The sequence below is a fragment of the Megascapheus bottae genome, chromosome X (assembly GCF_031878675.1).
Source record: "Megascapheus bottae isolate mThoBot1 chromosome X, mThoBot2.hap1, whole genome shotgun sequence".
Lineage (NCBI taxonomy): Eukaryota > Metazoa > Chordata > Mammalia > Rodentia > Geomyidae > Megascapheus > Megascapheus bottae.
Genome location: NC_143547.1, coordinates 51,818,949 through 51,832,531, shown reverse-complemented (window position 1 = coordinate 51,832,531; position 13,583 = coordinate 51,818,949). Strand labels below are relative to the sequence as shown.

The 13,583-nt window shown below is 38.2% G+C and overlaps 1 protein-coding gene across 1 annotated transcript; it reads right to left on the bottom strand.

Moving 5' to 3' along the window:
• Window positions 1-3,864: 3,864 nt before the first annotated feature.
• On the bottom strand, window positions 3,865-11,438 carry LOC150041086 (uncharacterized). Its single transcript, XM_090325946.1, has 2 exons — window positions 11,357-11,438; window positions 3,865-6,033 (listed from the first exon to the last, which is right to left on the bottom strand). Exon 2 carries the CDS (start codon window positions 5,985-5,987, stop codon window positions 3,963-3,965), a length of 2,025 nt encoding a protein of 674 aa, XP_090182072.1. The 5' UTR covers window positions 5,988-6,033; window positions 11,357-11,438; the 3' UTR covers window positions 3,865-3,962.
• Between the last annotated feature and the right edge of the window lie 2,145 nt (window positions 11,439-13,583).

Genomic DNA, 13,583 nt, shown 5'->3' with positions numbered 1-13,583 from the left:
TCTCAGACAAACATTGCCTCCTTCTTATGGTAACTGGACACCATCCACTAACCGGGGATTCAAGTAGAATATGGCTTTGACTGGGACTATCAAATTACACATATTTGATTGGGCTAAACTAGCCCACATATTTGGTTTCAGTACCTCTACAAAATTATTGCCATTTTTCCAGTTATTTAGTTTTTTGTATTTTTTAAACATTTTCCTTTGCAGAATAGCACTCAATTACTTTACAGGTTCCATTTCAGTCAAAGCACCTTCTGATTACCAAGTATTCTCATAGAGGTCTTTGTATAAACTTTAGAAAACATATTGTAATTCACATACATGATAATTTACCTATAATTCTAACCTTGAAGGTAGTTAACACTGGTGGTGTACTTTCTTACAGAATATGTATGTACATATGTATTTATGTATGCATGCATACATATGTAGTTTTCTTCAAGTAGTTATACAAATGGGTTTCATTTTTACATGCCCCATTTATGTATATACCTTGATCAAAGTCATCCCTTCTATCATTTCCTGCTTCGTAGCTATTCCTTTTCCACCCACTCCTCAAGTTTCTGTAGGAACACTGTGTATTATGGCTTTATTTTTCTGCCCCCTTCCATTGATACCAAAGCTCTTCAGTGATGACATGTTTGATCTTCCTGGTATTCGTTTTTGTTAAACTGCTTGTTAATTATTTAAACAGAGTATATCATGAAATATCACTTCTGAGTATACCATTCTTAAACCACTTTGATCATATATATTTATGCATGCATATATAGCCCTGTGTGTTACCAAATATGATAAATCTTCCAAATATGATAGAAAACATTCTATTTCTGTCTCTGAACTTGGTATGTTTTTTTTTCCAGGCCCATTTATTTCCCTTGAAGATAATTTATTAGTGAGTATGCATAACTGATCTATTCTGTCTCAAGATAGGTAGATAAACAGCCTAGATAACTGGTAGATAAACTGAGCACCTCACAGGTACTCATTCTTGTCACCCTAGCTACTCAGGAGGTTGAGGTCTGAGGATTGTGGTTCAAAGCCAGCTCAGGCACAAAAGTTCAAAACTCTTCTGAGACTCATCTCAACGTAACCACCAGAGAACTAGAGAACCACCAGAGTGCCCACCAGCACTGGGGCTCAAGTGGTAGTGCACTAGCCTTGAGCTGAAGAGCTCAGGGACAGCACACCGGCCGAGATTTTAAGCCCCATGACTGACCAAAAAAAAAAAAGTAATAAGGTATATTAAAGGAGGCCATTGGAGCCTAGAGTGGGGCCTAGTGGTAGAGTGCTTGCCTAGCAGGCATGAAGCCTGATTTCTCGGTACTACATACATAGAAAAAGCTGGAAGTAGTGCTGTTGCTCAAGTGGTAGAGCACTAGCCTTGAGAAAACACAAGAACAGTGCCCAGGCTCTAAGTTCAAGCCCCAGAACTGGCACAAAAGGAGGTCGTTATCCTCTGAATATTTGAAATAATTATGAGCATTCATTATGCATACCCAATAATGCTTTACTTTGTGACATAAATGAAATAGCAAGTGTAGGGGTTAGTTCTCATTATGTCCTCTAGAAAACCTGTGAATTTAGCACATTAGTTTTGACTGTTATTTCTGCTGCTACCACAAGGTGGCAGTAGTGGAACCATGCAGATGGGCTGTTTGGTTACTGTCTTTTGTCTTAATTTATCTTCTGTTGGATTTAGGGTAGCCCAAACATACTGTGCCCTCCCTCAGTTTAGCAAATTGGGAGTTATTTACAATCCATGTCCATTAGTGAAAAATGTTCCTATCATGCCATTCCTGTGGAGTAGCCTTTCTAGACAAAGGAGTCATATTTTTCCTCCTTTATCTCCAGTAAGCTTGGCCTTCTACTCCTGCTTATTCCAGAGTTTTAAAAAATAGAATTCCAATTTTATTTCCCAGAATAATTATTAGCACATCAGTATTGATTCTCCTTCCCTGCATTTTGATTGATTAAAGAACTTGGAGTTCATTACTGAAAAATGGCACCTGGTTTGGAGCAAAACCCGGGTGTTCTGGCAGCCCAAGTACTAGTCACATAATGATCATTTACATGGAGTCCTATAGTGAAATATTGTTGGTTCTCTTGTGTAATGTTAACAAAAAATATTTTTCTTAGAATCTCTTAAAGAATATTAAAAAGAATTTAATTCATAATCCGTAGCAGCACCTTTTCCAAGTCCTCTTTCCATCCATTCTAAAGACTTTCACTTACCAATTCTCATGTCTCGAAGTCTCCCTTTACCCAATCTGCTTGTATTTTAATTTTTCTTAATCTCTACATGTAGTTGTCAGGTAAATTCCAGAATCTTCCATTGAATTTAAATTGCAGATAGTGTAAATATTTAGTCTTGAACATTGGTTAAGATATAGTTGTGTTTATTATTTATTCCAAGTGCAAAGTTCATTGAGAATTCGCTTTTGACCATCTATCTCTATCTCAACATACACTCAACATACATGTGTTTATACACGTGATATGTGTGTGTGTTTATGCTTTTAATAGTCTAATTCTAGTCCCCCCCTTTTTTTTGTCGGTCATGGGGCTTGATCTCTGGGCCTGGGTGCTGTCCTTCAATTCTTGAGCTCAAAGCTACCACTCTGCCCCTTGAACCACAGCCCCACTTCTAGTTTTCTGGTGATTAACTGGAGATAAGAATCTCACGGACATTTTAGTGCCCGGGCTGGCTTTGAACCACGATCTTCAGATCTCAGCCTCCTGAGTAGCTAGGATTATAGGCATGAGCCATCATACCCGGCTTAGTCACTCCACTTTGATTGTACATATCAGCATAAATTCTCTCCCCCCAATTTTGTGCAACAAGATAAGAATACTTCCTAATTCCTTACATTTTTTTGGTTATGCCTCTCTGTCACATAATTGCTTGGTCACTGGCTAAGGACAGGATTCTTCTTAGAAGGTAGGGATATGAGACAAATCTGAATTGGGAAGTAGAGAAAGATATAGAATCTAATACTTCAGTAAATATTTAGCATATAACAAAAAATGAAAAGTAGCTGATTGAATAAAAGTATGTCCTGAGAGGATCTATTTAGGGTCCTTAAACACAAGTATCTTCAGGTATATTTAATATATTATAAATATAAAACTAATTTATAAAACTAAACAAATGACCATTTCCTTTTTTTTTGACCAGTCCTAGGGCTTGAACTCAGGGCCTGAATGCTGTCTTTAGGCTTTCTCAAGGCAAGAGTTCTAACACTTGAGCCACAGAACCACTTCTAGCTTTTTTCTATGTATGTGGTACCAAGGAATCGAACCTCGGTCTTCGTGCATGCTAGGCAAGCACTCCACCACCAGGCCAAACTCCCGGCCTGACCATTTCTCATAATTAGAACTATGTCCTATATATTTCGAGTTATCATTCATAATTGAAGCAAGAGGTTTGAATGTTTAGGAATAAAGTGACTGTTTTCAGAATTTAAATATTACCTAAATTTAAAAATCTTAGTAGTTGAGAGTTAAAACTTTTGCTTTAACTCAATTTATGTTAAGAAAACTAAGTATATTTAATGTGCAAATACATAACAAATTTCTTGCAAGGTATAAAGATAATGGCTTATTCAATTAAAAATATTTATAACTAGGGCTAGCAATGTAGCCTAGTAAAGTGCTTGCCTGGCATGCACGAATTCCTGGGTTCAATTCCTTGGGAGCACATACATAGAAAAAGCCTGAAATGATTCTATGGCTCAATTGGTAGAGCACTGGCCTTGAGAAAGCCCAAAGACAATGCCCAGGCCCTGAGTCCAATCCCCAAGACTGGAAAAAAACAGTTATGACTATACTAACAAAGAAAGAGAAATAGAGTCCTAATTTTCATGCACTTGCGTTTATTTGTGGGATTATTATCCTCATTATCCTCCAGTTACCTCATGTTTTCTTCTGGCATTTGAGTGTTTTCATGCACTGATTTATGACGACTTAGGAGGTTTTCTTCCTTCATTTCTAGAAATTTCTCCTTGCTCATCTTCTTCAGGAGGATCTTCATTTCTATTTAGCTGGATGCTTTTTCTTATAATATCCATCAGGGTGTTTTTGGCTCTGGCAAAAATTGGAGAAACAGAACCACATTGCTTTATAGCAGACTGGATGGAAGCAGATGAAAATTGTGGCCCTGATGTAGGATGACGGCTTGTAATGGTAGATGATTTCTGAAGAGTAGATGAGATTGATTCTAAGTTAGAAGATGTGGATGACTTCATATTTGGAGGTTGTGCCCTCAAATGTCCAGCAGATTGTGCAATGGTAGATCTTCCTGAAAATTCCGAAGCTCTTGTTGCTCTTACATTTGAAGATCTTGGAGGAATAATGGAAATTTTCTGTGATTGTGAAGGTGGAGCTCTTGAAGATGGAATTGGAGATTTGGTGGTATGTGAACATAAGCATGACCGGCGAGGGACTGAACTTTTTGCAGGTTGTTGAATTGGATGACTTGGTTTTGGCACAATTATTGATTTTGTTAAAGGTGGATTCTGACAGGCATGAGTCATTGGATGTGGAGATTTTGGTGTTGACACAACCAAACATCTTGGTGTTTGTACAAACGATGACCTTGAATTTGGAATAACTGATGTTTTTGGTGGTGGTACACACCGTGACTTTGAATTTGGAATAACTGAAGTTTTTGGTGGTTGAACATAAGATGATCTTGAATTTGGAATAACTGACATTTTGGGTGGTTGTTCACATGAAGACCTTGAATTTGGAGTAACTGAAGTTTTTAGTGACCATGTATATAAAGAAGTACTGCTAGTTAAATCTGAACACGTGTCCATTATTTCATCTGTATCTGAGATTACTGAACTAACTGATACAGATGAAAATTGTACTTCTTGATCTTTTTTAATCTGATCTGGCAGTCTCCTTTTATACTCAAAAGGTTTAGAAACAATGTATGATGAAGTCTTAGGGGAGATATCTTCAAGATCTGTTGGAGAAGTAGTTTCAGTACATTCTGATGGTACTTCGGTTGAGAATGACAAAGCAGGCGATATTACCTGATGTGAAGTATATATAAATGGACATGCCACCACTGGAGTTCTTAATCGAGGCAAGCTTTTAGGTGTTAGAGGAGTTGGTGAAGGAGGTGCTGTGCAACCTACAAGCACTATTTCAGGGTGAATTTGAAGTTGAGGTTGAACTTCATAAGTACCACCTCCATACCTGATATAGTTAGAATTTTCTATTGTTCCAGAATTGTTTCTTTTCATGAGAGGAGGAGTAGTTAAAACGGTTCCTATTGTTTTTGTTAGAATCTTACTTATCTCAGTCAGTTGGTTAGTGGAAACTGAAGGATTTTCTTTTGGGGGCTTCACATGTGAATAAACAAAGTTTCCACAAGTGGCCTGTGTGTGATTCAATGGGATCTCCCCTTTAACTTGAGGCATATTTTTTGTTACATTGGTATCATCTAGATGCTGATATTCTTGCTTGCTTTTGCCTTGATTTTCTCTAATTTCAGGTCTAAACTTTCTTTTACAGGTTTCACATAAGTACACATTTTCACGGTGGTTAGCTACTGCCTGGGAGTTGTCGGAATAAGTAGGCATTGTCTGTATGCTAACGTCTTGAGTTTTACATAATCTTGCAAATGATGGCTTGAGAAAATCTGCTTTCTCTGTTTGGACAGTGATGTTTTGTGAATGTCGATTATATTGAGTAGAGTCCATGCAGTCTTTCTGATTTGTATCCTGATATTTCATATCAGTAGCCATCTGGATGACATTTTCTTGTAAGGCCATAAGTCTAGATGACGTTTCATCCACTTCTTTGCATAGATTACCAAGCACACCTTCTGCATATTTGTTTACATTAGTTATTTGTGTCGCGATATTATTTATTGACATCTGGATCCCACGAACTACCTCTTTCTGAATTTGGTGAGGCATTGTTGACACATTTTGATCTTTGTTATTCTGTTTTTGATTTAATGACATTTTAAACTGTACAACTGGCAACTGAATGACACCTGTATAGAGAGATCTGATAAATACTTTTGGTAAGATAGTAGAACATGAACATAAAAATATCAATGCATTTTTCCTCTCTCTCTCTCTCTCTGTTTCAGTTGTGAGGCTTGAACTCTGGGCCTGGGTGCTGTCCCTCAGCACTTCACCTCAAGGCTAGCACATTACCATTTGTGTCACAGAACCACTTCTGGTTTTCTGGTGGTTAATTGAAGGTAAGAGTCTTATGGATGTTTGTGTCTGGTCTGGCTTTGAATCGTGGTCCTCAGATCTCAGCCTCCTGAGAAGTTAGGATGTCAGGCATGAGCCACCAGCGCCCAGCCTATTATTTTCATTTTTATTATAAAGGTGATGTACACCGGGGTTACCATTACATAAGTCAGATATTAAGTATATTTCATTTTAAACTGTCACCTCATCCCTCATTTTCTCCCTTTTGTCCCTCTTGGCCCACCTCCCGTCAAGTGTTCTTTACTTCACAGAATGTGATATAGTTCATTCTTTTTTTCACAGAAATAGAAAAATCAATCCTAAAATTTATATGCAATTACAAGATACTCTGAATATCCAAAGAAATCCTAAGCATAAAGAGTAGTGCTGGGACTGAGAGTGTGGCCTAGTGGAAGAGTGCTTGCCTAGCATGCATGAAGACCCTGGTTTGATTCCTCAGTAGCTCCTCTATGTATTACAAAAAGTCAGAAGTGGTCTTGTGGCACAAGTGGTAGATTATTAACCTTGAGAAAACCCAAGGACAGTGCTCAGACCCTGAGTCCAAGCCCCAGGACTGGCAAAAAAGGAATAGTATCACAAGATCTGACTTCAAATTATAACACAGAGCCATATTTAACAAAAAATCGCATGATACTATAAATAAAAAGACAAGCTTGGGGTTTGATTCCTCTGTACCACATTCACAGAAAAAGCCAGAAGTGGCTCAAATGGTAGAGCACTAGGCTTGAGCAAAACTGCTCAAGGGCAGTGCCCAGGCCCTGAGTTCAAGCTCCAGGACTGGCAAAAAGATAGAATAAAAATCTACATACAAGGTGCTGGGAGCATATCTCATTGGTAGAGTGCTTGCCTCACTTGCCCTGGGTTCGATTGGTCAGTACCACATACACAGAAAAAGACTAGAAGTGGAGCTATGGCTCAAGTTGTATAGCACTAGCCTTGAGCACAGAGAGGCTCAAGGATAGAGCTCAGGCCCTGAGTTCAAGCCCCAGGACTGGCAAAAAAATATCTACATATAAGCCCACAGAGATATAGTCAACTGACTTTGGATCAAAGGCCAAAAAGAATGGCTCTTGTAAAAATGGTGTTGGTAAAATAGCATATCGACATGTAGAAAACTGGTTTCTACCTCTCACACTGAACAAACTGTTTACAAATGAATCAAGTGAATTTTTTTGTTAGCATACATTAATTGTGCAAAGGTGATTTCATTGTGACATTTCAGCATTGTTAAGCCTTCTTAAGAGCACAATTCTTTTCCCTGACTCCTGTTCATAAGCATATAGCCTTATCAGAAATCACCTGTCCAAAACTGGTAATTATCCGTAACTGATAATCACTAGACTATCAATTACCTAGTGGAGATTCAGCAAAAGGTCCTCATTCTTGGAGGTTAATTTTGCAGCTGTGGTGGCGACAACTTGTTTTTGCCTTCCCCTATATAATCTCTCTCTACCATCAGTCAAGCTACAATTTGCAGCATGCTATTCTACACCCTACTGTTCTGTTGGGTCCAGCACACTTCACTGCACACCCATATCTGGTGCAGGATGGCAGTTTGGTTCTCCTAACATACACACTCTTCTGCTTGAACCAAGTGGTGATCTCTTTTCAGGCATTCTTATATCTGACACTGATACCCAGGAAGGGATAGTGTCAGGAGTTGTTGCATATCCTCTCCTTCTCTTTCCAAGGATCAGTCTGCTTCCTGGATGTCACTCCTTCAACTCTAACTGGCGAAAGGATCCCACATTGGACTTCCCACCTCTATCATTGCTGGCCAAGTATCCACCACATCATCTCCACTCTACATCTGATAAGTGATTTCCATCTATGAGTCTGCTGTTTGTCTCTTTCAATGTGATACCATGCTAGATGGATCCCCTAGGCCTTTTGGTGAGTCTCTTCTCTTTTCAGGGATGCCTGAATTGACAATTTGGCTCTCAGATGGAAAGATCTCTTGTGGGCTAGAACACCTTCTATCTGGTGTATCCTTTTCTCTACATTTTGGTGAATCCCTTTTACACCTTTACTGACTCGCTCTACACCCTTACAGACCCTGTCTACCTCCTTATGGACTTGTCCCTCTTTGTCCTTATGGGCCTTTGCATAAACCTTATGGACTCCTCATGGACTCCTCTCCTCTACGGACACTCACCATCACCTTACAGACTCTGCTCCTGTATGTCTTCACTAGACTTTTCCTTTTGCCCATCATAGGCCCTCTAGTAATGTTTTACCTCCATTTCCTCTTTGTCTTCTACCTGATAAAATTTCTTTCAGACTTCATCTAAAGAAGCATGCACATATTCACCACCACAGGACTGTTGCTGCTAGCATCTCATGAATGAAATGCATAATATCACAGCCTTTTACCACTAATACCAATGCCACTTGCCAGCAGCAAGTAGCCAGACAGATTTGATGCCCCTTTATATCTATCAAAAGACTGGAATGATGGATCTACCTAGGAGAAAAGCCCTCTTCCCCTGAAGGATAGCAAATAGCCTTAACAAAAATCACCTGCCCCAAATTTCTAATCACTTGTAATTGTTAATCCCCTGACTGGCAATTACCTGACTGTGAGTCAGAAAAAATTCATTTATGAGGTCACTTCTGCATCTGCTACAGCCACATCTCCTCCTGCCTTCCCATCTATAATCTCTCTCCACCATGAGTCACTCACTACTCTACTCCCAAGTGGGGCCCAGCACGCCTTGCTGCACACCTACATCTGGTGCAGGTTGGCAGTTTGGTTCTCCAAATAAACTCTCTTCTGCCTGAAGTGCATGGTGGTCTCCTTTGGGAAACCCTTACATCTGGTACAGAAACCCAGGAGGGCATAGTGTCAGGAGTTGCAAGATCCCTTTTGCTTCTTTCTCCTGTTGTGGGTCAGTCCACCTCCTGGCCACCTCCTCCTACAAGCCAAACTGGCGAAAGAACCCCATGTCCAACCTTTTGCCTTTACCATTGCTGGCCAAACATTCACTACACTGTCTCCTTTGTCTGGTGAGTAACTCTTGTCTATGGGCTGTCTCCTTCTCTGTCTCTTTTTTTTTTTCCATGCGGTGTCATGCAAGAGTGATTCTCCTGCACATTTGGGCCTGTCTCATTTCTGGGATGTCTGAATTGAGAATTTGGCTCTTAACTGGAAAGACTGCTCGTGGATTGGGATACATTCCACATGTTACCTCCTTTTCTCTACATCCTTGTGGACCTCCTCCATATCCTTGAAGACTCCCTCTATATCCTATGGACCCCTTCTGTATTTTTTTTTTGCCAATCTGGGGCCTTGAACTCAGGGCATGAGCACTGTCCTTGGGCTTTCCCAAGGCTAGCACTCTACCACTTGAGCCACAGCGCCATTTCTGGCTTTTTCTATGTATGTGGTACCAAGGAATCGCTATGGAAAATAATGCTGCAATGAACATCATTGTGCTAGTGGGTTTAGTGTGGGTCTGTTTTTTAGCTTTAGCTGAAAGGAATTGAACCAAGGCCTCACTCTACCACTCTACCACTCTACCACCACTCTACCACTCTACCACTCTACCACTAGGCAACATTCCAAGCCCCCCTTTTTTTTGTAATGAGAAACCTACACAAGTTTGCATTCTTACCAGCTGTGTACCTACTTCTTCACCTCAATGGCTGTTTTCTTGATTGCCTTTCTGAGATTTCATCTCAATCCATTAATTTTTTAAACAGAATGTATATCTGTATTTACTTATGATAAATACAACTCTACATGATTTACAGCAGACAACACATTGCTAGAAAAGGAATAATACATTACAATGGTATACTTTATAATCTCAAACATTATGTGACTGCTGTAATCCATTAGTTTAATTTGAATTTCACTTACAGCTGATGATGCCGAATATTTCTTTATGCATCAATTATCCATTTGTACTTGTTTTTCTGATAGCTTTCCCATTTGTTTGTGCATTTATTAATTGAATTATTTTGTTTTAAATTTTTGGAGATACTTGTATATCTTAGCTATGAATCCTTCATCTACTGAATAACTGGCAAATATTTTTTTGTTATTCTAAAATTTGTCTTTTGGTTTCAGTACTGTTTCATTTGATGTACAGACACTTGAAAATTCAATGTATTCTCATTTGCCAATCGTTATTTTCTGGGCAATTGCAATACTACTGAGAAAATAAATCATGTGCCTATAATTTCTAGTTACAATTTTTAAAAATCTTTTTCTATAGTAGATTTAAATTTTCAAGTATTTGAGTATTTTGATTTATGTAGATTTGATTTTTTTATACAAGATATATTAATGTAATGCCAGGAGAATTGATATAGGCACTGTTTCTCTAAATAGAGCCCCATTTACTCAGAGTAAAAGAGCCAGAATTGAAAAATGAGATTACATAAAACTAAAAAGTTTTGGTACAATTAAGGAAACAACCAGAATCAGGAGAATACTTATAGGCTTGGAGAAAACTTTTTTCATTTGTTTATCAGATGAAGTACTAATATATGAAATATATAAAATGATAAAAATTCAACACCAAGGAAATAAATAATGGAATTGTTGAATGGAAAAATAAACAGTTTTCAAAATAATATAAGTGTTTAATCACATGAAAAATTGGTTAATGTTCTTACCCATAAATGAGCACAAATCAAAACATAATTGAGATTCTATCTCACCCCCAAAGTTTCTATCAACAATTTAGCAAACACCCATTATTCATAAAGTTGTGGAAGAATAGACTTTTGTATAAACTGTTGGTAAAACTGTAAATTATTCAAATTTATTATAAAAATCAATATGGAATTAAAAAAATAATATTTCCCCTTTTTAAATTTTGTGCCAATCCTGAGGCTTTAACTCAGGGCCTTTAACAGGGCCTGGGCACTGTCCATGAGAATTTTTGCTTAAAGCTTGTGGTCTACCACTTGAGCCATACCTCCTCTTCTGGCTTTTTAGGGCAGCTAATTGGAGATAAGAGTCTCACAGAATTTCCTACGAAGGACTGTTTGAAGCCGTGATCCTCATATCTCTGATTCCTGAATAGATAGTATTACAGGCTAAAACCATAGGCCTCCAGCTCTTACTAAAGAATATGTTGAAAGGTATCCCATCTTACCTTGTACTGGAACATCCGTAACTTACAACCACTGTGGGATTAGTTGATTCCAAATCCTTGCCAGGAACATGCTGCCTTAGGTAGTAACTTCACAGCTCTGAGGACAGGGCATATCTGTCTTCAGCTTTTAAGCAGTAGTAACATAGCAACCCTGCTCTATGTCACAGTGCTATGTTGAGTCAGCAGTGAGAGAACAATGTTGCCTAGTAGCGGGCACACCCCTGGGCCTACATGCTCCTGAAGCTAGTTTCATAAATTTTGAAAGGTAATATGGAAAGTGGAAATAAGACTATACCTATTATATGTGATTATGTCACTTAATAATTTGAATTAAATGTTTATCTCTTTTAGAACTGTAATTATCTGCCTATAATCCTAGCGACTCAGGAGGATAAGAGTTGAGGATTATGGTTCAAAGCCAGCACAGATAGGAAATTCCATGAAACACTTTTCTCCAATTAACTACCAGAAAACAAGAAGTGGCACTGTGGCTTAGAGTTTAGAGTGCTAGCCATGAGTCAAATTGCTCAGAGAAAGAGCCTGGACATCGAGCCCCACAATTAACAAGAAAAATAGGATGTAAAAATGGGTTTTGTGTTCTACTGGATGAGACAAAAAAAAATCAGTGCAGGGTGTGGTGGCTCAGGCCCTGTAATCCTAGCTACTCAGGAGGCTGAGATCTGAGGACCAAGGTTCAAAGCCAGCATGGGCACAAAAGGACCTGAGACTCTTATCTACAATTAACTTCTAGAAAACAGGAAGTGGGACTTGGCTCAAGGGTAGGGCGATATCCTTGAGCTGAAGAGCTCAGGGACAGCGCCCAGGCCCAGTTCAAGCCCCATGACCTACAAAAATAAAAAAGAAAGAAATCTCTGTAATCTCAGACGAAGATACATGTAAAGAGAACAGCTAGTTAAGGGAAATACATGTTTGAAGAGGGTTACTGTTGGAGCATATTCACAGCAGGGAATTTAAACAAAAAATATTAAGCAAAATATTTCAATGTAAATTTTGTTAAGCGTCTAATCATAAGTGGAAAAAAAGAGAAAATAGTTTCACATGGTATATTAACAACAACAACCACAAAGATAAACCTTTTGTTTCCATATCCTAGAGCTCATTTTGTTTAGTCTCCAAGATAAAATTTTTGCTCTATTATTAAAAGAAACAGAAGATTATTGATGTGTATTTCCATCTGTAGGTCTTCTAAGACTAGTCTTCCATTGGACTTAAGGTCTGCTTTTGTGTAAGTACAAAGCTGGTTTTCATATTAGGCTCTGTAGTAAAGTTTGATATCTACAATTACAATTTCTTTTGCTTTATTGCTCAGAATTTTTTGGCTATTTGGAGCCCTTCTTATGGTTCTATGTGAATTTATGGATCATTCTCTCAATTTCTAGATGATATTGAGATTTTGATGGTTATTGAATTGAAATTTTAGGATGCTTTTGGCAGCATGGCCATTTTATGATATTAATTATGATAAGCCATGAACATGGAAGCTCTTTCCACTTCCAGCAGTCTTTTTTCAGATTATTTCTTCAAAGTTTTATAGTTACTGTTGTCTGAACTTTTCACTTCTTTGCTTAGATTTCCCCATAGATATCTTAAACTTAATTTACTTTTTATTTAATTTTATTTTTGAGTCCATTGTAAATGTAATACTTCTTCTAATTTCCCTCTACATTTGTTCATTATTGTTATACAGAAAATCTGCTAATTTTATGCACTGAATTTATATCCTGATACTTTGATAAAGATACTTATCAGTTTTGGGCTACTGAAGAGGTTGAGATCTGAGGATTGAGGTTCAAAACCAGCCCAGGTACCAAAGTCCATGAGATTCTTATCTCCAGAATCCCAGAAGTGGCTCTGCAGCTTAACATGGTAGACCACTAGCCTTGAGCTGAATAGCTCAGGGACAGCACCCAAGCGCTGAGTTCAAGCCTCATACTGACAAAAAAGAAAGAAAGAAAGAGAGAAAGAAAGAAAGAAAGAAAGAAGAAAGAAGGAAAGAAGAGGAAAAAAAAGAAAAAAGAGTTTGGGGCAAAGTCCCTAGAGTTTTGTAGATGTGAGAGCATATGTCTAAATAGGAACTACTTCATATTCCTATTTAGATCGCTTATGTACCTTTCACTTTTCACGTAGAAATTCAAGCAGAACATTGACTAGAAACAGAAAGAGTGGCCACTTTTGTGATCCTCTTGAGTATAGAAGAAATGTATTC

What these genes read in the sequence shown, in the direction of transcription:
- LOC150041086 (XM_090325946.1), bottom strand. Translation starts at nt 5,987, where the DNA reads ATGTCATTAAATCAAAAACAGAATAACAAAGATCAAAATGTGTCAACA.